This window comes from Pseudorasbora parva, chromosome 22 (assembly GCF_024679245.1).
Source record: "Pseudorasbora parva isolate DD20220531a chromosome 22, ASM2467924v1, whole genome shotgun sequence".
In the NCBI taxonomy this organism is placed as follows: domain Eukaryota; kingdom Metazoa; phylum Chordata; class Actinopteri; order Cypriniformes; family Gobionidae; genus Pseudorasbora; species Pseudorasbora parva.
Genome location: NC_090193.1, coordinates 1,869,146 through 1,895,228, shown reverse-complemented (window position 1 = coordinate 1,895,228; position 26,083 = coordinate 1,869,146). Strand labels below are relative to the sequence as shown.

At 39.7% G+C, this 26,083-nt stretch overlaps 1 protein-coding gene across 12 annotated transcripts in view; it reads left to right on the top strand.

Annotated features, from left to right (window-relative positions):
- atp2b2 (ATPase plasma membrane Ca2+ transporting 2) overlaps positions 1 to 26,083 on the top strand; it is a 298,344-nt gene that overhangs the window by 232,746 nt on the left and 39,515 nt on the right. For all 12 annotated transcript variants that reach the window (XM_067430946.1, XM_067430950.1, XM_067430947.1 and 9 more), the window contains 5 exons: positions 5,342 to 5,506; positions 7,989 to 8,203; positions 9,403 to 9,645; positions 21,890 to 22,131; positions 23,097 to 23,331. In XM_067430946.1, coding sequence (XP_067287047.1) covers positions 5,342 to 5,506; positions 7,989 to 8,203; positions 9,403 to 9,645; positions 21,890 to 22,131; positions 23,097 to 23,331 — 1,100 coding nt within the window. The remainder of the gene's footprint in view (positions 1 to 5,341; positions 5,507 to 7,988; positions 8,204 to 9,402; positions 9,646 to 21,889; positions 22,132 to 23,096; positions 23,332 to 26,083) is intronic.

Here is a 26,083-nt window from a genome sequence, read left to right as displayed (position 1 = left end):
TAATAGTTTTCCATTTACACTTGTAGAGGAAATAGTTTATTTAAATTAAATTAAATTGATAAATGTGTTCACCTAACATAGTAAACTTTTATAAATTTAACATAACATCATTAAGTAAACTGCACATATAAATATTATGTAACTGTGACAAATTCAAATGGTTTGTATTCACTCAAAGGAATTTTGTCTGCCTTACTTGAATTTCTTTTGTTCATATAACTCAATTATTTGTAAAAATTACTCAATATAGTTGCGTGAAACCACTTGACGCTGCTTCTTTAAGTCAATTCAACAAGTCATTTTTTTGAGTGTATATGCAAAAGTGTATATTTTTTTCAATTCTATAAATCCAGAATGCACATATCAGTTCCTATCCAAACATGACGAACAGTACGCATAAACTTTATGTATGAGTAACTACTGTGACTATGAACTTGAGGCACAATGAATGGGTTTAGACAGTAGATGCTACACTGTAAAATATAATTTAGTTGGTTTAACTTAAAAAAAGTAAGTAACCTGGTTGCCTTAAAATTTTGAAATTAAATTGAAATTTAAAAATTGAGTTGATACAATGAAGGAAATTTGTTTAATAAATAGAAACTCAAAATATTATTGTATCTGAACAACATAAAAAATGTGATAAATCATGAAAATAGCACAATTTGGCTGCGTCATCAGAAATAAAACACACAATTACCCAATATGCTTACACAATCTTGTAATGATATTTTATAAAGGTTGTCGAATCTCAAAAAATGTTCATTGTATTAACTCAAAATTTAAATTTCAATTAACTTTTTTTCTAAATATTCTTTTTACAGTGTACATATCTTTTGTTTCGTGTAACAAATCTATAATTGGTAATGAATATTGGTTTGGTTTCGTGTGCCATTGCATCGGATGGCTTTAAAATGTGACAAAAACTGCACAAGAAACGTTAAACTGCGTCTTTGGTCTTAACCCTCTGGTGGTCTTCGCGTGGCCGTCAAAAATGACAAATGTTTTTTTTTTTTTTTATGAAATGAATATGCCATATATAAATTCTATGTTTTTTAAATTTAACATTTTGTATTTTTGGGGGATTATATTGTGCTAAATTATATGTATGCTGTATTTATAACCCATGTATTCACTTTTTGAGCTTAAAAATCAATAATCTTGAATGTTTTAGAGCACAGAATGAAGTTTGGTCTCTTTTTAAAGAAGGCAGATTATTTCTGAAGTGAAACGCTTAAAAACGTTATTTAAAAACCATTTCAATTTTTTTATATGAAGTATATATTTTCAAAAACATGTTTTACCCTAAAACTGCTAGAAAACCAAAGCCATGAATCTCATCTGGTTGAGGTTGATCTCTCAATAAATGAGCTTTCAGTGAGAGTGTGTTTGGCTGCAGTACCGAACGCTTCCACTAGAGGAGATTCATCTCACGTTCATCTCCAATGCACTCATTTTTGATCGTGAGTTGTGCAAGTCTGACTAATTTTCTCAGAACAATTTAAAAATGTTTGCGTGTTCCCATAGTAAGTGCCAAAACTTTTACCAAGTTTTGTACCATTCCAATAAAGTACATTTTTACGGCCAAAAATGACCAAAGAGCACCTGAGGGTTGGAAAGCTTCACTCCCCCTTGTGTTATTTCAAACTGGTATGACTTTCTTTCTTCTGCTGAACACAATAGATTATATTTCGAATAATGTGCCAGTCACTCTTTTCCATTCAATAACAATGAAGTAAGACTAAAGCGTTCAAGCCTCAAAAAGCACTATGAAAGTATCCTAAAAGTATAAGAATTTTACAATAATTTTCACAAGTCATACAATAGTGTGAGGAACAGACTGAGAATTAAGGTAGTCACTGTGAAACCAGTGTTGATTTGATTGTTTATTATGAATTATTCATTTGTGTCCCAATTTAACCACTGTGCCAGTCCCCTGTATGTGTGTGGACCATGGCACTAAATACATTTTCCCAGTTAATCATAATAATTAAGGGGGGCCTCACACAAAGAGCAGCCTAGGGACCCCTGACCACCTTAATCTGCCCTTGCTGACCGATCAGAGTGGCCTCTGGCGGGCTTGGCTGACTACCTTCAACACCCTACAACTCTGGAGGACTTCCATCCATCCAGAGGGACCCATCCAACTTCACTGACTGACCAGAGTGGCCTCTGGTGGGCTTGGCTGACTGCCTCCAACACCCTGGAGCTCTGGAGGACTTCCATCCATCCAGAGGGACCCTTTTATCCAAGACCTTTAGACCTTCGTTCATCTTCAGAACACAAATGAAGATATTTCTGATGAAATCCCAAAGCTCTCTGACCCCTCCATAGACAGCAATGTAATAACAAATAAAGGACCAGAAAGGAAGTAAAGATATCGTTAAAATAGTATGTGTGTGTACAGTGGTTCAACCTTAATGTTATGAAGCCACAAGAATACTTTAGTACCAGGGGCGTAGCCATCTTTTCAGAAATGAGGGGGACAGAATTTTTTTTTTTTTTTTGGACCAATATAATTTATTGCATCTCTTGCTTTTAATTGGGCAAGGTATCAAATACACTGCTGAACAATAACCACTAATTAATATCTATAATATTATTCTCCTATTTTTTGTGCCAATTTTATGATTGGTTTATATACTACAAACACTTGTGCATTAAGACTCCATAGATTTTTTGCAATGTAAAAAAATATAGATATATTCTGATGTAAACCAGCTGTTCTCTATGTGAAGATATAGAAAAGTTTAATTTATTCCTGTGATCAAAGCTGAATTTATCATCATTACTCCAGTCTTCAGAGTCACATGATCCTTCACTAATCATTCTCATATGAGGATCTGATGATCAACACACACTTATGATTATTATCAGTTGTGCTGCTCATGGTGATGCTTAATTTTTGTGGAAACCATCTAAACATTTGTGGTAAAAATAAAAAAGAGAGAAATTAATACTTTTGTTGATCAGACATGCATTAAATTGATCACAAGTGATATTTTAATATTACAAAAGTTAATAATTTATTTAATGAATGCAAATAAATGCTATCGATTGAACTTTCTATTCATTAAAGAATACTGAAAAATAACATGTAGGCTATCATGGTTTCCACAACATTTTTAAGCAGCACATCTGTTTTCAACACAGATAATAATCATAAAGGTTTCTTGATTATAAAATCATCATATGAGAGTGATTAGTGAAGGATCATGTGGCACTGAAGACTGGAGTAATGATGATAAATTCAGCTTTGATCACAGGAATAAATTACTATATTCACATAGGAAAAAAGCTGTTTTAATTTGTAATAATATTTCAAAATATTACTATTTTTGATTACATAAATGCAGCCTTGGTGATGATACTAGATGATACAGAAGATACTAAACATTAAAAGCTGCATTATTCATATGATAGCCTATACTTTATTGTCAATAAATAGCCTTGAGATGACTTGAAAAACACACATAAAGCATATATATTGTCTCAATCGTCTGATTGTCGTCGTCACGTTTCATCACTCATAACGATTGTTTTCCTTCAGCTGCAGCTCCAGCGTAACAGGGTATTACCTCTACGAATCCGCTTTTGGACTTTCTGTGAGAGCGCCCTCATATTTAGATGCGAATAAAATGACAGGTCATGCATAGATTATTTTTTGTCTCTGAATTTAAATCTTGATGTATTCACATTGGTTTCTATGTAAATACACTTGCCCGTGACCTCAAGAAGCGCGCAATCAACCCAGATTAAAGAAATCTGTTTTTAGCGTCCCTGTTAACTTGCCCGCCCCCGCGCAGGGTAACGCCGGTTCGGATCCCGCTCGGAGCGGGTCGACTAGGATCGGTGAGACCCAGTAAAAGTGCGGGGGACGAAAATACATTTTATTAAAAGTGAGGGGGACACGTCCCCCGCGTCCCCCGCGTAATCTACGCCCATGTTTAGTACCCAAAACAAACAAAAATAACCAGTTTATTCAACAATCTCTTCTTGTCTGTCAGTCTCTTACGCAGTTTACGTTGTTACCGTTAGTGCAATGCTTCCTATGCCAACAATGTCTTTACTTCGGTTCTGGTCCTTGAAAGTGTTCATTACATTGCTATCTAAAGAGAGGTTGGAGATTTCGGATTTCATCATAAAAATATCTTAATTTGTGTTCTGAAGATGAACGAAGGTCTAAAGGTCTTGGGTTGAATGGGTCCCTCTGGATGGATGGAAGTCCTCCAGAGCTCCAGGGTGTTGGAGGCAGTCAGCCAAGCCCACCAGAGGCCACTCTGGTCAGTCAGTGAAGTTGGATGGGTCCCTCTGGATGGATGGAAGTCCTCCAGAGCTCCAGGGTGTTGGAGGCAGTCAGCCAAGCCCACCAGAGGCCACTCTGGTCAGTCAGTGAAGTTGGATGGGTCCCTCTGGATGGATGGAAGTCCTCCAGAGCTCCAGGGTGTTGGAGGCAGTCAGCCAAGCCCACCAGAGGCCACTCTGGTCAGTCAGTAAAGTTGGATGGGTCCCTCTGGATGGACAGGTCTGTCATTTGTGTTCAAGAAGTTGAACGGAGGTCTTACGGGTTTGGAACGACATGAGGGAGAAGAATTAATGACAGAATTTACAGTTTTGAGTGAACTGACCCTTTAAAGACCAGATAACATTGGATGTATGTTCTGTGAATGTTACTGAAAGATTGTTTGTTCGTAATTTTGAGAGAACCAGAACGTTTTCTTTTTCACTTGTAGTTGAATGGGAACGAGTAACCAGCAAACTCTTTAAGATCTCTCCTTTCGGGTTCAACAGAAGAGAGAAAGTCATACAGGTTTAAAGCAAGTAATGACACCTAACTTTAATGAACAGTCCCTTTGAATAAGCGAACCTCAAGATGTTTGTCCCATATAACTTGATACCCAGCGTCTGCCATCAGATCCCATGAAGAGGTTTTTCAGTCGTCTCTCAGCCATGTAATGTTACCAGAATCAGGGGTTTAATCAAGTTCCTGGATAAACATCACATTCGATGAACGCCTCATGTTTCCATTTATATCGATCAATGTACATATTTAAAATGACATATTCATTTGGTGGTTTGCTGATTTGTTTGCCTAAAGAAATTCGCCAGATCAATGCGCCTCTTGAAACGCTGACTTTAATAGGGATTTTAAGTGCACTTGGTGGCTAGTAGCACATAACAGTCATTCCTTTATTGTGTTTAGTCACCAACATGGCAGAGTTACTATACAAACAAACTCTGGTTCATTCTTATTTTGTGATTCCCTCACTACAAGGTCTCCTACAGTAGTGAGCAAAGGTCAGACGGCCCATAACCAACGTGTTTCCTGTGGTCGTTACAGTGAAAAAGCAGGACGGAGCTGCTGCAATGGAGATGCAGCCCTTGAAGAGTGCGGAGGGTGGAGAAACTGATGAAAAAGAGAAGAAGAAAGCCAATGTCTCCAAGAAAGAGAAATCCGTTCTGCAAGGAAAACTGACAAAGCTGGCTGTGCAAATCGGCAAAGCAGGTGCTACGTGTTTTTTGCATCATGTCCTCCAACCAATACACCTATATAGGTTGTTTGTCACATCCTTGAAATATGACCCATAGGAGCGTTTACTAAAGTTGCGCCCCTATCGACAACATTTTAACTCATGAAATACGACCCATAGGAGCGTTTACTAAAGTTGTGCCCCTATCGACAATATTTTAACTCATGAAATACGACCCATAGGAGCGTTTACTAAAGTTGTGCCCCTATCAACAATATTTTAACTCATGAAATACGACCCATAGGAGCGTTTACTAAAGTTGTGCCCCTATCGACAATATTTTAACTCATGAAATTCGACCCATAGGAGCGTTTACTAAAGTTGCGCCCCTATCGACAATATTTTAACTCATGAAATTCAACCCATAGGAGCGTTTACTAAAGTTGCGCCCCTATCGACAATATTTTAACTCATGAAATACGACCCATAGGAGCGTTTACTAAAGTTGCGCCCCTATCGACAATATTTTAACTCATGAAATACGACCCATAGGAGCGTTTACTAAAGTTGTGCTCCTATCGACAATATTTTAACTCATGAAATACGACCCATAGGAGCGTTCACTAAAGTTGTGCTGCTATCGACAATATTTTAACTCATGAAATACGACCCAGAGGACCGTTTACTAAAGTTGTGCTGCTATTGACAATATTTTAACTCATGAAATACGACCCATAGGAGCGTTTACTAAAGTTGTGCTGCTATCGACAATATTTTAACTCATGAAATACGACCCATAGGAGCGTTCACTAAAGTTGTGCTGCTATCGACAATATTTTAACTCATGAAATACGACCCATAGGAGCGTTTACTAAAGTTGTGCTGCTATCGACAATATTTTAACTCATGAAATACGACCCATAGGAGCGTTTACTAAAGTTGTGCTGCTATCGACAATATTTTAACTCATGAAATACGACCCATAGGAGCGTTTACTGAAGTTGTGCTCCTATCGACAATATTTTAACTCATGTAATACGACCCATAGGAGCGTTTACTAAAGTCGTGCCCCTATCGACAATATTTTAACTCATGTAATACGACCCATAGGAGCGTTCACTAAAGTTGTGCTGCTATTGACAATATTTTAACTCATGAAATACGACCCATAGGAGCGTTTACTAAAGTTGTGCTCCTATCGACAATATTTTAACTCATGAAATACGACCCATAGGAGCGTTTACTAAAGTTGTGCTCCTATCGACAATATTTTAACTCATGAAATACGACCCATAGGAGCGTTTACTAAAGTTGTGCTCCTATCGACAATATTTTAACTCATGTAATACGACCCATAGGAGCGTTCACTAAAGTTGTGCTGCTATTGACAATATTTTAACTCATGAAATACGACCCATAGGAGCGTTTACTAAAGTTGTGCCCCTATCGACAATATTTTAACTCATTAAATACGACCCATAGGAGCGTTTACTAAAGTTGTGCTCCTATCGACAATATTTTAACTCATGAAATACGACCCATAGGAGCGTTCACTAAAGTTGTGCTGCTATCGACAATATTTTAACTCATGAAATACGACCCATAGGAGCGTTCACTAAAGTTGTGCTGCTATCGACAATATTTTAACTCATGAAATACGACCCATAGGAGCGTTTACTAAAGTTGAGCTCCTATCGACAATATTTTAACTCATGAAATACGACCCATAGGAGCGTTTACTAAAGTTGTGCTCCTATCGACAATATTTTAACTCATGAAATACGACCCATAGGAGCGTTCACTAAAGTTGTGCTGCTATCGACAATATTTTAACTCATGAAATACGACCCATAGGAGCGTTCACTAAAGTTGTGCTGCTATCGACAATATTTTAACTCATGAAATACGACCCATAGGAGCGTTTACTAAAGTTGAGCTCCTATCGACAATATTTTAACTCATGAAATACGACCCATAGGAGCGTTTACTAAAGTTGAGCTCCTATCGACAATATTTTAACTCATGAAATACGACCCATAGGAGTGTTAAGTAAAGTTGCACTATACAACACCACAATGTGATCAAGCGATCGTGAGCTCGATCCCAGGGAACACACGTGCTCTTAAAGTGTGTATGCTCTATACATCACTGGGTAGGCTTAGGGATGGGGTGTGTGTAGTTGTAAATTTAAAATAATATTTTTGCTAAATGGAAATATGACAAATGTTGATAAAAAGTCCACACATTGCATTAAAATGAACAAACATTTTGATTGGTAACGACAGTCATACATCAGTTCAAGACGTCACGTAACAGGACACTATCATTATTTTTACACAAGCTAGAGGACGCATGACTTTAAACCGTAAATATAGGTCGTAATATGGTGCTTGAAAAACGATCTATAGAGTCGTATTTTTTTGGAGGACAGTTTGGTTTTTTAGGTTGTATTTTGTTGTGTTATATTGTCGCAGTGGGGCACTAATGCAGCGTTTTTTCATGCGATCTGGTCCTCAGGTTTGGTGATGTCTGCCATTACAGTCATCATACTGGTGCTTTACTTTGCGATCGATAACTTTGTGCTTCAGAAGAGGCCGTGGCTGCCCGAGTGCACTCCAGTCTACATTCAGTATTTTGTCAAATTCTTCATCATCGGTGTCACAGTCCTGGTGGTGGCTGTTCCTGAAGGCCTCCCGCTTGCTGTTACCATCTCTCTGGCCTACTCTGTGAAGGTACACCTCTTCAACATGAAGAATGCATTAATACTTTGACATTAAATGAACATGATGTGCTGATTTTGGGGATTATAGGAAGACTTTTAATGCCTACACTGTTTGTCCGGCGTGTATACTGTTGTCATTCTTGTATCCATGTACTGTTTGAAGTCATTATATATGTCAAGTATTTTTATTTTATTGTTTTTAGGGATGTTTTTATTAAAATATAATTGGGTGTGGTTAATCTGCAGAGTGGAGTGGGACAAGGGGAGACGATAGACTGTAAAAAAAATATGGATATGGGGTTCGTGACACCACCCGTAGGTTTCTGAAGAGCACTTTTGACTTTTGACATGTCTCATGTTTGTGTGACAAGTATTCACTAAGTTATAGTTCATTTTCTGACAAGTATCAGAATGGGCTTCAATGCAGATCGCATCATGTTTGCTTTCTTTATTTTGCAAAAAGCACAACATTTTGTTTTTATGAAAAAGAAATCTGATTCCTTTAAAAAGTAACTTAGTTACTTTACAGATTACTTGATTTTAAAAGTAACTAAGTAAGATTACACATTACTTTATTAGTTTCATTCAGCAGTTTCCGACAACACCGCCGCCGCCTCAACACAGAAATGATGACCATTTTTGCCAACACTCACTTTATTGGAAGTGCATTTTTAACAGTGACGTCAACAATGTACTTCCTGACATTTTAAATTGAAAATAAAAAATATTTCCTGAAAAGTACTCTCCCCAAGATGCAAGAAGAAAGCAAAAAGATATATATATATTTTTTTTTTTTACTAAGGAAAATGACTAAAATAGTAACTCACAGTGACTTGTATAAATTACTTTAGTCAAATTACTAGTTTGGAAATAGTAACGCGTTAGATTACTCGTTACTGGAAAAAGTGGTCAGATTAGAGTAACGCGTTACTGGCATCACTGGAGTGTACACATAAAAGTAGACACTTAATAGATTATAATGGTGTAAAACACCATTGCTTGAAAGACCAAAATCGGCAGAGTATTTTGAGTCTCTTTTGCAGTGATAAGAAAAAACCCGAAGTCTAAAGTGTTACCGGGATTTGTAATACCTTTGTATGTCCCATTGCATCTAGAAGGTTATTTATTTAGACATCTACTCATATTATATCCAGAATGTGTCGTGTGGTTTCACAAATATGACTAATGCTTTTTTGTCTGTGCTGATAGAAAATGATGAAGGATAACAATTTGGTACGCCATCTGGATGCTTGTGAGACCATGGGCAACGCCACAGCTATCTGTTCAGACAAGACTGGGACTCTGACCACCAACCGCATGACAGCAGTGCAATGCTTTGTGGCGGATGTCCATTACAAGGAGATACCAGAGCCCAGCTCCATCCCAGCCAAAACTATGGAGACACTGGTCAACGCTATATCCCTCAACAGCGCCTATACTACTAAAATACTGGTAAGAAATAAAACCCTGTTAGTGTTTTTCAGCTACAACTGCTTTGCAACAACAGGCTTCCTATTAAAGTTTTTTTTATTGGCTATTTTCATTCCAGTGAAGAACTTTTAACATCCAATGAACCTTTCCATTGCACAAAAGGTTCACGATTGGTTTAAATGTTTCTAATTTCTCTCACATTAAGAAAACATGTTCTTTTTAATAACTGATCACTGAAAGGTTCTTTGGGGGACCAAAAATGGTTCTTCCATGGCTAAAACCCCAAATTATTAAGAGTATATTCGATATGCTCAGTGTTATAATAGTTCAAGAGTGAAAGTCCGCTTCAAATAAACAGAAAACAGTAACACACAGATGAAATCCAAGTTTATTGGAATTAGGACTGTGTTTGCATTGGGCCTTTTCATGTGTACGTCTCCATATGTGCTGTGTTCTTTGACAGTCAAGGTCATTACGCTGTGTATTTTGGAACACCAGACTGGGTTGGTTTCCAAAAAAGAACAGTCTGCAAGGAAACAGTTGAGACAATGAGAGTCAACAATAGTCACAACATGTGAGTTTCTCTTGCTTCTGAGAGCTGGAATCAGATCTGTTCTGTATTTTGCTTTAAGATGCCTAGGAGCTGAACACAGGCCTTGTGAACGCCCCCTCTCAGCAGACTAGCACAACGTACAGAACCGTCCCTGGAGACCAGAACTGAGAGCTTTCATAACCATACAAAGGCATATCATTCCAGACATCTTGTTTTAACGTCGACTGAAATGAGCAGAACTCTTTATCCCTGGAGAGATCCGCCAAGCTACCCTACTTTACTGCTACATTATGTAATTAATGCATGACCTTCTCCTCACCCAAGACTTATGAGCTGCTTCAGCAAACTTTACAAAGTCCCCTTCCCAAAAAATCCAGCATACGGTATGTTTTGCATGCTGGTGGACCATCTAAACCCGCTCAGTTTTACTTGAAAACACCATGAGATCCACTAGATAGACCAGCTCTAACCAACATAAACCAGCCTGGACCAACAGGGTGGGTTTATCAGTAGAGCAGTCCTTCTAGATTTATGTTTAACCCTTGTGTTTTGTGTGAAAAAACTATTGGCAGCAGTTATTTGCACTAAGTGAAAATAACATTTTCTTAGCGATAGATGATATTTACACTTAGTGCAAATAGTTGTAGATGCTAGTTACTAAGTGAAAATAGCGAGATATATATATATATATTATTTACACCATGTAAAAGTAATTACATACGATTTATACTTTATTTTGGCAGATACATACTATTTTTCCTCCCTACACCAACCCCTAACCCTACCCAATAAATGCTTTTATTATTAAACATTTCATTACGCACTTTATTTCCAATTTTAAAACCATTTCTGAATTTTTATTGAAAGTCAATACCTTTCCGATGTGTTGGGAAAAGGGAGAAGAGGCGACTGATGAGACAAGTTTCTCAAGTTTAGGAATAGGAATGTTGTCCCATTCTTGTCTAAAACAGGCTTCTAGCTGCTCAACTGTCTTAGGTCTTCTTGTTCGCATCTTCCTCTTTATGATGCACCAAATGTTTTCTAATGGTGAAAGATCTGGACTGCAGGCTGGCCATTTCAGTGCCGGATCCTTCTTCTACGCAACCATGATGTTGTAATTGATGCAGTATGTGGTCTGGCATTGTCATGTTGTAAAATGCAAGGTCTTTCCTGAAAGAGTCGACGTCTGGATGGAGCATATGTTGTTCTAGAACTTGGATATACCTTTCAGCATTGATGGCGTGTAAGCTGACGTTGAAAGACAAGCGTCTTTTTTTAGTCTTGTTTGACCCAACCAGGCATTGTTAGGCGAGCTAGTGTGAATAGCACTTGCCAACAAGGCACTCTATTTGCACTTGGTGTAAATAGACAATCCGTTAAGTGGAAACACAAGTTAAGGAGGAGGTGGGTTGCAAAGCAGCGTGCAGTGGAAGCAGCCGAGCAAGCAGACTTATGCTTAGCTTAGGTAAACGCCCTTTGAGGGTTGCCAATGATCAGCTGATATGGGCAGGGTTGGAATCGCCAATCATCTAATAGCGGAGCTTGACTACGTGGCCTGCCTGAACTAACGCAGAATGCTTGGTTTTTGTATTTATTTTTGGAACTGATTGATAGTAGGTTTCATTGTTCTGAGCTCATGCACCTCAGTTTTTGAGTGACTAAAGTTCAGGTCTAGGACCAATCAGTCTAAAAAAGAAACACAAAACCTCTGCTTATTAAAAGAAAACAAGTTGACAAAAAGATTGACTACAACATAGCATAATGATGACTGATTTATAAACAGTTTTTGTTGGCCAGACATTTTTTGACCAGGAACACAAAACAAGATGGGGAACCCTGTGTTGAAAAAAGTTGCCCTTTGTGAGTAAAGTCAGTACGTTGTAGTCCAATGCGTTAACATTAATCTGCATAGTTGGGGAAAAGAAAATCCTCTCCGGCCCAAATGACAGGAACACAACCAGAGGGTTAAGGGAACAGAATTGCTGCCTACCTAATTTAAAGCAGCTGTGCACTGTTAAATGAAACTTTTACCTGTTCTTGATACAGATTTGCCATTCATAATTTATGTAGCGTGACTCAACAGTATGACTGGTATGCAGTCACGAAAGAGTTATCCTGATATCGGAGGAGGACAAATGGTACAGGTGATGCTGCTGGCATGTACACTGATACTTCAGCCAGTAGTCTGAGCTCTGCGGAGACTTCCTGTCGCACTGATCTCAGGTTGCTTCAACCACCTGTTCTGTCAGACCTTCTGGCCCTCTGATTGGAGAGGTCAGGTCTGACACTGATGTCATGTTCCCAGGCTCCCATCAATTCTTGATTGGAGGTTACATCTCCGTATGCAGCGGTGTGTGTATGTGTGTGTGTGTTTCAGCACTGCTCTGTAGGTCACCGGCTGTGGTGTGTTTTGTAAACTCTGGATTCTTAGTTACACCAAAGTCAGATGCAGTTGGCCCTTCTTGCATCCTTTTCAAAGGTGTGTTTGAGCAGAAAGTATCAGATAGGGGTTTGCATGTAGTTGCATGTGTTTTATTCATGCTCGATGTGTTTTTAATTGGCTTCTGCCTGGGAATCTGGGAACAGGTCCATCACCTTTAACCAAGTGGTGAATGTTCATTCAGTGACTCCACAAAGGCACCCGTCTAGGTTTCTGTCATCTAGATGATGAACGACTCTATGAATACAATTCAAATGCCTGTTACCTGCTATAAAAAGGTACACATGAAAATGGTCATCATTCAGTATTGTGGTAACACTTGTTCCTGGATCAAAAGGAAGAAGGAAGCGAGAATCGACAAACCATCAACGCAACTTTAATGACAAATAAATATAATCAACTAAACGGAAGAAAAGTGGCTGCCCATCATGAACAACCGCCGCATATAATTACAGTATGTGACTCATTTTCAAAAATAAGATATTATTTTGTTGTTAAAAATCCCATGGCATTTGAAATCTGATTTGCCGCTGACTTGTTGCCTCGCTGCCCTATCAGGCATCGTTTGTGCTTCCCTAAACGGATTTCAGACAGGCTTCTGAGACAGTGTTTTATGATCTGCTATAAATACAGAGAGCTTTGGTGATAACTTTGCAAATATTTAATTACTTTAATACTAATGCTCACTAGAAATTAAATCCAAAGTGGAAAAAGTTGGTCAGAAACGTCATTCACACACAGACATATGGACTTCACTAGGCTTTCATCTGAGCCTCAATGGTCTGTCACCGCTCCTCAATGTCAAAATATTTGAGAAAACCAATCAAATCAGAGTTGGCGGGCTTATGTTTACAGAAGGAGGTTGTTTTTAATAAAAACAACTTTTATCAAATAAATAAAACGAAAGTAAACCTTGGGCAGTCCCTCACGGATGACTGCCCACACACACATAACAAAACATAAACAAAACTCGTAAAGTCCAGGGCTGGTCCTCTCTTGTCCTTGACTGGTTTCGCTCGTCCTTAAATGCCTCCGAGCTCCCTCATGAGAGGACTCGAGACCGGTGTGGCTCGCAGGTGACGCTCCTTCGCAATCACGTCTCACTCGCTCCTCCCATGTCCCTCGCTCGTTCACCTCGCCACATACCCCCATCACCCCTCGCAGGCCAGGGGGTACACCCGAGACTGCACCTACCCCCCGGGGGGGCGCAATCTCCGCGTCTCACGCATCTGGGGTATGGGCAGACAAGACGAGAGAAGCGGGAGATGGAGACAGAGCGACAGGACGAGAGTGTGGAGAGAGAAAAATAAAATAAAAAATTCTGGTCCGGTTCCCCGACACACTGCCGTTCGGTCCTCACCAGCCGAGAGGCTCTTCCTCGCGGTGCTATGCGATTGTGCTGGACGCCCAGTGGACGGCCCGATCCTCCTCTGCGTTCTTTGCTCCTCCCCATTAGGGTGGACGGCAGCAGGCTTCGGCTCCCGGCGAACGCCGGCAACTCCTCCGCTCCTTCCAGGATGGCCGCCACCCCACCTCGACCCAGGGGCACGGCAGCGAGCTCTCTGTCCCACCGGTCTTCACTCGCTCCAGCACCACTGCCTCGGGCAGCCTCTCGCGGTCCTTCTCATCTGCGCTGCCCGAACTCCTCAGCACCGTGATCCCCCTCCGCAGCGAGGGCTCTCCGACAGTGCGTCCCTCCTTCCTCCCGGGCTTCGGCACCAATGTAATAAAGTTCGTAGATGGGAAGGAAGGAGGCGGGAACCGGCAAACATTCAACAACTTTTATTAAATAAACAAAACGAAAGTAAACCGCGGGCAGCCCCTCACGGACAACTGCCCACACACACATAACAAACCATAAACAAAACTCAACGTAAAGTCCAGGGCTGGTCCTCTCTCGTCCTTGACTGGTGTCCCTCGTCCTTAAATGCCTCTGAGCTCCCTCATGAGAGGACTCGAGACCGGTGTGGCTCGCAGGTGACGCTCCTTCGCAATCACGTCTCACTCGCTCCTCCCATGTCCCTCGCTCGTTCACCTCGCCACAGACTGAAAAAATATTCAGGCAAATTAACAACATTTTTAATTGAAAATAGGCCTATGTGATTCATAATGTAATTAACAAACAATAAATATTAACAAAGCCATTTTCCTCAGAATAGGCAGAAAAATATGAATGTCTGCATATTGTAAATTAATATAACTCCATTTGTAGCCTTCAGTAAATTAAAAAAGCTCAGATTTTTTCAGCCTGTATTGGGCATAAGATTAGTAATGAATGTGTGCATATTGTGAATTAATTTAATACATGTAGTAACCTGGTAACCTGGTGTATTCAAAAATAAAACATATAAATATCAGTTAACCATATGTTTGCTTTCTTCGCTGATGAAAATGGAAAAACTATATCAGTCAATGCTTTAGGAGGGGAGGAGACGGCAAGATATTAACAAAGAGAAAAACAGAGATGTGGAGATAATAAGTAAGACAGATAATCTACTGCCCACTGATATGGTTTTCAAGCAATTGTTATCAAATTTGTTGGCCTTCAGAACATCTTAAAATGCTTATATGGTGATCATAGAAATCAAAGATCTCACATTTGGGATCCCAGTGATTATAAACCTGCCTACATTCACGATTAAGGGATGTAGAATATGGTCATGCCATAAGGCATTCATATGTGCTTTTTAAGTAATAATAAACAGCCAATATCCTTGTAATATGCATACTTATAAGCTACCAGTTAACAGTGAGAATTGGACCCTAAACTAAAGGGCTGAGGCCCCTAAAATGAAAGTCCCCTCACAGATATTTATTGTTAGCTCAGCTGTCTCAGAATGGAGTGCACAGGATTGTGGGTTATCACAGGAGGCGAAGGAAATACCTATGCTGCTTTAAACATGGATAAGATGACGGTATCTCAGTAGACAGCATGTGTTAGATCATTGGATTTGAATGTGCCTTGGTGCTTTCCTATCTCTGTATGCTGCTTCGGATGAAACTTTAGGATAGATTTTTCAGATGCATTTTTCCCTGGTGTACACTCCCCTAAAGGATTATTAGGAGCACACACTAATACTGTGTTTGACCCCCTTTCTCCTTCAGAACTGCCTTAATTCTACGTGGCATTGATCAACAAGGTGCTGAAAGCATTCTTTAGAAATGTTGGCCCATATTGATAGGAGAGCATCTTGCATTTGATGGAGATTTGTGGGATGAACATCCAGGGGACGAAGCTCCCGTTCCACCACATCCCAAAGACGCTCTATTGGGTTGAGATCTGGTGACTGTGGCGGCCATTTTAGTACAGTCAACTCATTGTCATGTTCAAGAAACCAATTTCAAATGATTGGAGCTTTGTGACATGGTGCATTATCCTGCTGGAAGTAGCCATCAGAGGATGGGTACATGGTGGTCATAAAGGGATGGACATGGTCAGAAACAATGCTCAGGTAGGCCGTGGCGTTTAAACGATGCCCAATTGCCACTAAGGGCCCTAAAGTGTGCCAAGAAAACATCCAGGCAACATTTCTTCAGTCTTCAACTGTCCAATTTTGGTGAGCTTGTGCAAATTGTTGCCTCTTTTTCCTATTTGTAGTGGAGATGAGTGGTACCCGGTGGGGTCTTCTGCTGTTGTAGCCCATCTGCCTCAAGGTTGTGTGTGTTGTGGCTTCACAAATGCTTTGCTGCATACCTCGGTTGTAACGAGTGGTTATTTCAGTCAAAGTTGCTCTTCTATCAGCTTGAATCAGTCGGCCCATTCTCCTCTGACCTCGAGCATCAACAAGGCATTTTCTCCCACAGGACTGCTGCAGACTGGATGCTCTTCCCTTTTCACACCATTCTTTGTAAACCCTAGAAATGGTTGTGTGTGTAAATCCCAGTAACTGAGCAGATTGTGAAATACTCAGACCGGCCCGTCTGGCACCAACAACCATGCCATGTTCAAAACTGCTTAAATCACCTTTCTTTCCCATTCTGACATTCAGTTTGGAGTTCAGGAGATTGTGAGCAACTGCCATGTGATTGGATGATTAGATAATTGCATAAATGAGAAATTGAACAGGTGTTCCTAATAATCCTTTAGGTCAGTGTATATTATCATGATACTTCCAATCTGATACCATCTTTAACCACCATTGAAATTGAGTATGTTCTCTGTATGTTGATGTTAGGATGACAAAAAGGTTTAAAAGTCACATTTATAGTCTGGTCTAACAGCACTCATCAGTGTCAAAATGATTGAGATGGCCAATCAGATCAAAGTTGGCGGAGTTTACCTGTCACAGAAGCAAAGTGCGAATTTCAGCACAAAGCATCAGTTTAACGTTAAAAGAAAGTGAGACAAGTAAAACGTGAACTATTTTGCGACAAACAACAGTAGCATCCTATGGAAGTCCGTTTCTGACACTAACTAAAAAAAAAAAAAAAAAAAAGAGTAATTGCGACTTATCTCAGTATTCTGAGATAAGTCAAAATTACTCTTTTTTTTTTATATTTTTTTTTTTTTTGTGGCGGAAATGGCTTCCAAAACATCCAGTGGTGCAAACTACTTTATTTTTTATTTTTATATGGCCGTTTTGGATTGAAAATATGCATTTATGTGATTCATGTCATTCCTAACTGAGTGTAAAGAGACTAGAAACGTTTCACAATGTTGACATTTTAGACATACAAAGAAAAGTAAGTTTTAATGCAAATTAATACAAAGATTATTTGCACAGTTGAAAATGATTATTTCTCTACTAGAAATTAGACTAACAAATGTCCTTCACTGTTCTGTTTCTATAGGCTGCATAAAAAATTGCCCCCCCACCCCACCCCAATGTTCAACACACGATCCTCACTGAACCATGTGTTTTTAATGATAATTATTCTTAGACAAAATGTCTACTACTCATGATGAAAAAAAGTACTGCCCTTTGAGGCTTCTTTGTAAAACTAAAGGCTATTTTTATATCACGCCCATGACAAGGTGAAATATCTTGCTGTCCCGTGTTTGATAAGTTGTGACTCATTTTGGGCAGAGTCCTTTGCCCGGCTGCAGCCGCTCCATGTGGCTCCGGGTCTCTGCCAAAGTCTCTCTGCGAAGCCTCGGCCTGCCACTCATTCATTCAAGCCAGTCAGCTTTGGCAAAGGAAGGGGCTGCCACTGTCAGTGCAGGGGACGCTGTGAAATCAAAGAGGTGCTGTGAAAATGACCTTCGAGGGGACACCGCGGCCCCTGCAGCGAGAAGAAGAATAGAGCGAGGGCCCGTGTGGAGCGCAGGAGCCAATAGGGCCGTAAAGAGGAAGTAATGCTGCCAGTGCATGTTTTGCCATATGCCGTGGTTCGTAGGAGTGCGTGCTGACCAGGGAGAAGACAGCTGTTCAGGAGAACGTCCTGTGCCAGCCCCTCTCTGAAGGGGGCCATGAAATCCATATCAAACGCATGAGCAGTTTTCAATGACCCAGGTGAGCAAATATGAGATACATAAAGGGGTCATATCTTACAATTTTAGGGCCCTATTTTAACGATCTGAAACGCAAGTGTCAAAGCGCGAAGCGCAAGTAACTTTGTGGGCGGGTCTCGGCGCTGTTGCTATTTTCCCGGCGGGATAAATGGCTCTTGCGCCCGGCGCAAATCTAAAATGGGTTGGTCTGAAGTAGCTTCATTATTCATAGGTGTGGTTTGGGCGTAACGTGAATAAACCAATCAGAGCGTCATCCAACATTCCCTTTAAAAGCAGGAGCGCAAGTTCCATTATGCATCGCTATTATTATGGCGTATTTACCAGGCGCACGCCAGGAGCGGTTCACAGCCGAGGAGACTGATGTTCTTGTAGAGCAGTGAAAGACAGAGAAGTTGTGTTGTGTGGGGATGGAGAAACCCACCCGAAATAGCGTCGGTTAACAGTTTTTTCAGTTTTTCAGTCGATTTTTTTTCCTGGTTCTTGACGGACAAACCAATTTGTCAGATGTCCTTATACACATATATGTCTTGCCACTATTGGGCAAACAGGTCTGATCCTTAATTACTACAATAAGCCTGAATAATTTGTAAGCTAGATTTATGCCTATTTTTTCACATCTTCGTGGCACACCACAATGTGTTAATATTTTTTTTTTAGTGTAACAATTTATGATTTGCAAAAATAACTGTTGCATCTGTGTAGATTACATGAGCAAAGTGTATGCGCGTTGTGCACGCTATACATTATGGTCAAGCATGCGCCCTTAAAATAGCATAAGGAACAACGCGCAATGCGCAATTGTTTAATGGAACAGCAAAATAGCACCAGGGATTGTTTGCGCCGGAACACACCTCCTTTTTTGCGCTGAACCGCCCAGGGAGCGCAAGTTCATTCACTAGTTTAGCGACGTGCTTCTGTGGAGGGAAAAGCGCGCTTTGCGCGGGTGCAAAATAGGAATGACACATGCGTCGGCGTACAAAGTCAATTGCGCTGGGTGCAAGATAGGGCCCTTAATGTAATTTCCCTCCCTATGTACTATGATTTAAACGGAAAGTTTACCCCAAAATGAAATGTCTGTCATGAACTCCTCGCCCTAATGTCGCTCCACACCCGTAAGACCTCCGCTCATCTTCACACACAGTTTAAGATATTTTATATTTAGTCCGAGAGCGTATGCGAGTGTATGCACACTATACTGTCCATGTCCAGAAAGGGAATAAAAACATCATCACAGTAGTCCATATGAGACATCAGTGGGTTAATTAGAGTCTCTTGAAGCATCCAAAATACATTTGGGTCCAAAAATAACAAAAACTACGACTTTATTCAGCATTGCCTTCTCTTCCGGGTTTCTCAAATAAAGATTCAAACGGTTATGAATCAGCAGATTGATTCATGATTCGGATCGCCAAAGTCACGTGATTTCAGCAGTTTGACACGCGATCCGAATCATGATTCGTTTCGCTGATTCATAACCGTTTGAATCTTTATTTGAGGACTGAACACAATCCCGGAAGAGAAGACAATCAAAACTTTTCTTCTTCGCTGAAGTTGCTGAATTTCTCAGTTCTCTACAGGTTACAAAATAGTTAATTTATAGTTAAAATATTGTAGTCCCTACATTGTTAATATATTAATAAGCCATATACAAATAGTGAGTTCTTCATTCATTGTGACTATAATTAACACAATTATTATTGTTTAACTAGCACATATAAAGGAAGTGTTAACTGGTTATTATGAGTAAATATTTATTTAGATTAGGTCACAGAAAATGTCAGTGCTTTAACCCAACATTTATTAGACATTAACTGCATTTATATGAGTCCCTTAAAATGTTTACATGAAAGTATTACGCAATCATTTAAGACATTTCTCTTTATATAGAACATTTTGTTGCATAAGCAGTTCTTTAAAACTGAGTCAAGAACCCTAGAGTTCTACATAGAACCCAACCGGATGTTTTTTAAGTGTGCAGTGATCCATGCCTGGATATGAGCAAAACTGGAAAAGTACAGTTAATTCACAATCAAGGTCTCTATTGGCATTTCAGCTCTTATTCTCATAAATAAACAATTAAATAAACAGATAATACAATTCAATTCCCTGAAGTAATTCAAGCAGGATATTGATTGCAGAAATAATTCAGACATGTTTGATCAAACTGCATATAATGAGATTTGAATAGGTTTTGTGATCTGAAATTATTACTGTATGAAACTTTTGTTTAATTGTTTTTGAAGCGTTTCCAGACATTCATATAATGATATCAGTTTTATATTTAATCTGTTTGAAGAAGGCACATATTCTTTGAAATACAATTTGGATCACATGTAGAGATGCTTGAAGGACAGTAAAGTGACTTGCAGATTTAATCTTTGTCGGTGCAAACAGTCCTTTAACTTCCAGTCACTTCAGGGCGGATGTCCTTGTAATAAGTGTACTGTAATACCTCTGGACACAATGCATCTTTGCAGTGTAAAGGAGGTTCTAAATATAGGGAAGAAAACAAACAAGCTGATTTCAGTATGAATATACACTATATTGCCTTACGTTTTGTGACGCCTGCCTTTACATGCTCATGAGCTTTAATGCCATCCCATTGTTAATCCGTAGGGTTTAATATGGAGTCGGCCCACCCTCTCTAACAGCTTCAGCTCTTCTGGGAAGGCTTTCCTCAAGGTTTAGGAGTGTGTTTATGGGGATTTTTGCCCATTCTTCTAGAAGCTCATTTGTGAGGTCAGGCACTGATGTTGGACGAGAAGGCCTGGCTCTCAGTCTCCGCTCTAATTCATCCCAAAGCTGTTCTATCGGGTTGAGCTCAGGACTCTGTGCAGGCCAGTCAAGTTCCTCCACACCAAACTCCTCATCCATGTCTTTATGGACCGACGCTTTGTGCACTGGAGCGCAGTCATGCTGGGACAGGAAGGGGCCGTCCACAAACTGATCCCACAAAGTCGGGAGCATGAAATTGTCCAGCATGTCTTGGTGAAGCATTAAGAGTTCCTTTCACTGGAACTAAGGGGCCAAGCCCAACCCCTAAAAAAACAACCACACCCCCATAATCCCTCCTCCACCAAACTTTACACTTGGCACAATGCAGTCCTGTTCTCTTGGCAACCGCCAAACCCAGACTCGTCCATGGGATTGTCAGACAGAGAAGCGTGATTGGTCACTCAGAGAACATGTCTCCACTCTCTCTAGACTTCACTTCTCAATGGCTTCCACTTTGTTCTAATCCCACTAACAGTTGAGCGTGGAATATTTAGTAGTGAGGAAATGTCAGGAATGGACTTATTGCACAGGTGGCAACTTATCATGGCACCACGCTTGAGTTCACTGAGCTCCTGAGAGCGACCCATTCTTTCACTAATGTGTGTAGAAGCGTCTGCAGGCCTAGAGCTTGATTTATACACCTGTGGCCATAAAGAGATTGAACACCTGAATAATAACAATATTATATGAAGTATGTGACACATATGACAATATAATGTATTACAGTTTCCATACAATGTCAATGAGAGATTGTGTAAAGTTCATGCACACCTAAAAATGAATTCTACAAATCAAAGTTTGAATGTACTCTGCAGTTTCTGTTAAAGTCTGGTGTTTGAGATTTATATCAAAAACAAACCAGAGTGACTGAGGAAAATTGATAGAGGGCTGCCGGGCAAATCTCTATAAAAAAATCACCTGTTCTCCTTCTGTTAGGCATCCAAGCTGTTGAGACGGCTCTGATAAATTGCAAAGAAACTTCCTAAACTACCTCAGCAAACTTGCTAACTATGCATGATTTATCTTTGGCTTTCTACTGTTCCAGCCTGCAGATAAAGAAGGAGGTCTCCCCAAACAAGTGGGCAACAAAACCGAGTGTGGCCTGCTGGGACTGGTCCTGGACCTGAAACGAGACTACCAGACCGTTCGGAACCAGATCCCGGAGGAGAAACTCTACAAGGTCTACACGTTCAACTCCGTGAGGAAGTCAATGAGCACCGTCATCAAGCTTCCAGACGGAAACTTCAGAATGTACAGCAAAGGAGCGTCTGAAATCGTCCTTAAAAAGTGAGCGCCTTTCATCTGCACTGCAAAAAATGCTTATCTTACTTAGTATTTTTGTCTTGTTTCTAGTCAAAATATCTAAAAATTCTAACATTAAGAAACATGTACTAGACAAGTAAAATGTATTGTCATGTTTTAGGAAAAAATAACTCAAAATTAAGAGAGTTTTTGATTAAAATAAGATAAATAATCTGCTAATGGGGTGAGGAAAATAATCTTGTTTTAAGATTATTTAGTTTACCCCACTGGCTGCTTATTTATCTTATTTTAATCAAAAACTCTCTTCATTTTGAGTTATTTTCCCCCCAAAACAAGACAATTACTTTTGTTTGTCTAGTAAATACTTCTTGTTTTAAGATTTTTTAGATGTTGATTTTTAATGTTGATGATGATTTTTTAGTGTGATGTCCATGTACTGCAAAAAAATGCTCTTCTTATATAGTATTTTTCACTTGTTTCCAGTCCAAACATCTAAAAATTCTTAAATCAAGATGCATTTACTAGATAAGTGAAATGACATAAGATATTTTTGCTTGTTTTCTGGGGAAAAATATCAAAATGAAGTGAGTTTTTGCTTAAAACAAGCAAAATGATCTGCCAGTGGGGTGAGAAAAATAATCTTATTTCTGAACAAGAAACAAGATTTCAATCAGAAACAAGATTATTTTTCTCACCTCACTGGCAGATCATTTTGCCTGTTTTAAGCAAAAACTCATTAACTTCATTTTGATTTTATTTTTAAGGAAACAAGCAGATATTTAGACTAGAAACAAGACAAAACTACTGAGTAAGAAGAGTATTTTTTGCAGTGCAGTGTCAGGAACATGATGTTGAATTACTAGAGCTTCATGTGTCTGGAATCATTTGGATGTGCTCTTTGTGGAATTAAATAATGACTGTAAGGAAAGGAATACGAATGATATGACCTTGCTTCATGCGAACCCGTGGCTTTGCTGTGTTCGGTTCAGGTGTTCTCTCATTCTGAACGAGGTGGGCGAAGCTCGCGTTTTCAGGCCGAGGGACAGGGACGAGATGGTGAAGAAGGTAATCGAACCCATGGCCTGCGACGGACTCCGAACCATCTGCGTGGCTTACCGAGACTTTACCGGAGACCCTGAGCCCAACTGGGACGACGAAAACAACATTTTGACCGACCTGACTGCAATATGTGTTGTTGGAATTGAGGATCCTGTCCGACCTGAGGTAAGATGTAACACGTATAAATACTGCAATAGTAGATTAAAATAGTGGACCAGTATCAGAAAAACTAAACTCAGCTCCGGGAGGAAAATGTTGTGTCTAATGAGACACAGACACAAGGTTGCGATACCCAAAAGTGTAATATATTATAGTGACATAAGCTGACAGACAGTTTCAATATTTACATGTACACAAAGATGGTATTGAGTTCATAATTGTTAATAAGCAAATCTAAGTGTTGTTTTCTCAAGTCATGAACATCATTCAAATGCTTAAGAGCTGCAACCGTCCATGCACAATGCGCACAACGCAAACAATTGGTCAATCGGTTCATTCAGTTCAAAGAAACATGCATGAACGTGTGTATTGGTGTGCGGGGGTGAAATAACCAGGGTTACAAAGAACTTTCTTCACATTTGATCATGTCATATCAAATTATGATTTTATATTTTGAATATTATATGCAAGAGTAATGTGACCTCTTCCTCATCATTTACTGAGTTTGCTTTTGATTGACTACTTGAACGACTAGTTGACACAAAAAACATTCTGTGGTGAAGTAAACACTACAGACAAAACAAATGTAATTTCTACATGAAAACGAAGTAAATTCTTCAAGGTTGTAGAAATTAGTGTAAATATCAACATTATAAAATCAACATGATCAACTTTTCTGATATTGGTGTTCCCATCATGCACTGGGGCTTCTATTAACGAGGTAGATTTTTTTAGACTGTTTCATTATTGCTTTTGTTGTTAGGTTTAGTAACTTGCCATTTTGTGACATTTGGAGTTCATTTTCTACTTAAAATGTCATTCATACTCAAAAAAGATCCATCAACTGTTGCCGTCATTGGGTACCAAGTGGTGTCTAAACAATATATATTGTAGATGTTTCTAATAAGGCATACACTTTAAAAGCATGGTTTAATGTAGTGTTATATTGTTTGATTAAAATGTATTGCAAAGGAAACTTCAACTACACAAAAACAAAATTGAAATGTTAAGCCATGTTTCCACCGCAGGAACTTTACCCAGGAACCAGGAACTTTAGGTGGTATTCGGTGTGTTTTGACCGCAGGAACAGGGTCTAAATGAAGTTCTGGGTAAATATTTCCCCCTCCAAACGGCCCTGCTCGCGAGGTAGTACTTTTTCAAAGTTCAGGAACTTTCGAGGGCGGGACTTGAACATGCTGATTGGTTTAGCATTTTATTTCATCCGGCATTTTTAAAAGTCTTTTGTGAGGTTCGGTCTACGTTCAGTAAATATCAGTCTTGCTCTCTCTGTATGATGGCGTGCGTTCGTCTCAGCCATCTCACGTGCAATGTCCGTAATAGCTGATAATAATATACATTGTCATTTTAAATCTAGCTGTAGCAAGTTCGATATAGGGAGGAAGGAAGAGGACACGGGGTCGGCAGGACTGTTGATGCTCTTTATTTTCTCAATAACTCAAATCACAACGTGCACACTTCAGCGTGTGTCTGTTTCTCATATGCTCCGTTTCACTTCCGGGTTCCGGATATCTCAGTGTGTCGCATCAACAGTCCGACTCTCTCTCTCCCTGGTCTCCGGTTCCGCTGGTGTTTTATCCCGTCTCCGCGCTCATTACTAGAACAAGAGACAGGTGTTATTAATCTGCGTCCAACCCACTCACTTACCGCTCGTCCCGCGGCCCTCTCTCCCGCTGCAGACCTCGCTGAACCACGCCCCCCTTGCCACACTAGCTTTACAAGCTTTCTGAATATGCTGCTCTTTTCTGTCGTTGTTAATTTCCTCTTTAGTAAACCTATTCATAACCAGCAAAAGCAGCACAGCTTGCATCTCTTCCATACTCGTTATTCATTTTTTTAGTCTATATTTTTCACCATGTAAACGACCTGACCGATTACTATAAGTGTGTGTCCTTACATTTCGTGACAGCGCGCGCCGCGCTCATGTTGACAAGAGAGGAAAGCTCATTTTTCTGAGGGGTAAACTTTTTATTCCGTAAGTTATGAAGATAATGTTGGAGTAATGACACAGCGTATATTGCCCCAGGCAGTTTTTACTTTAACTGCGCCTGACAGAAGAATTTTTTTTTCTGAGATGATTATTACACTTTACAGCAGATAAATATCTTATATAATACTGTATTAGTCCTGGTGGCCGTTAAGAGTTGCTATGGCCTCAGTTAACACACTCCAGCTGCTGGAGAAAACAGCGGAGACATTTTTGATGCGGCAGACAAACTGCATGTGACAAAATGATTGTGATTGAAAGTCATCACATGTAAACACCAGATCGATTTAGATAACGTCTCATGTAAACACCAGATCGATTTAGATAACGTCTCATGTAAACAGTCCACTAAATCTTTCAATCGGTACACACAAAAATGATTACTGTCCGTCACTGGCTTGGAGGAGCAGTCGCGCGCAGTCCTACATCACCGGACTAATCTGCCTAATCTTCACCGAACTTCAGATCGCGGTGGAAACGCAGACAGCTGCAGGTCTGGGGGGAGAAAAGTTCCTGTAAAAAAGTTCCTGGTACAAATTGTTCCGGGTGATTTTGGTGGAAACGGGGCTTTAGTTTATTTTATGTGCAAATTTTCTTTGAACAAAAAGAAAAATTAAGTAGTTGGTACAAAGACTAGTTTTGTTTGATCTATGTAATAAAAATGTGCAAAAAATGTCATATTTTTAAAGAAAATCAAGCAGAAAATCAGTGTAATAAAGCTTGTACATGGTGCAGGAGCTCTTAGAGCGTGTC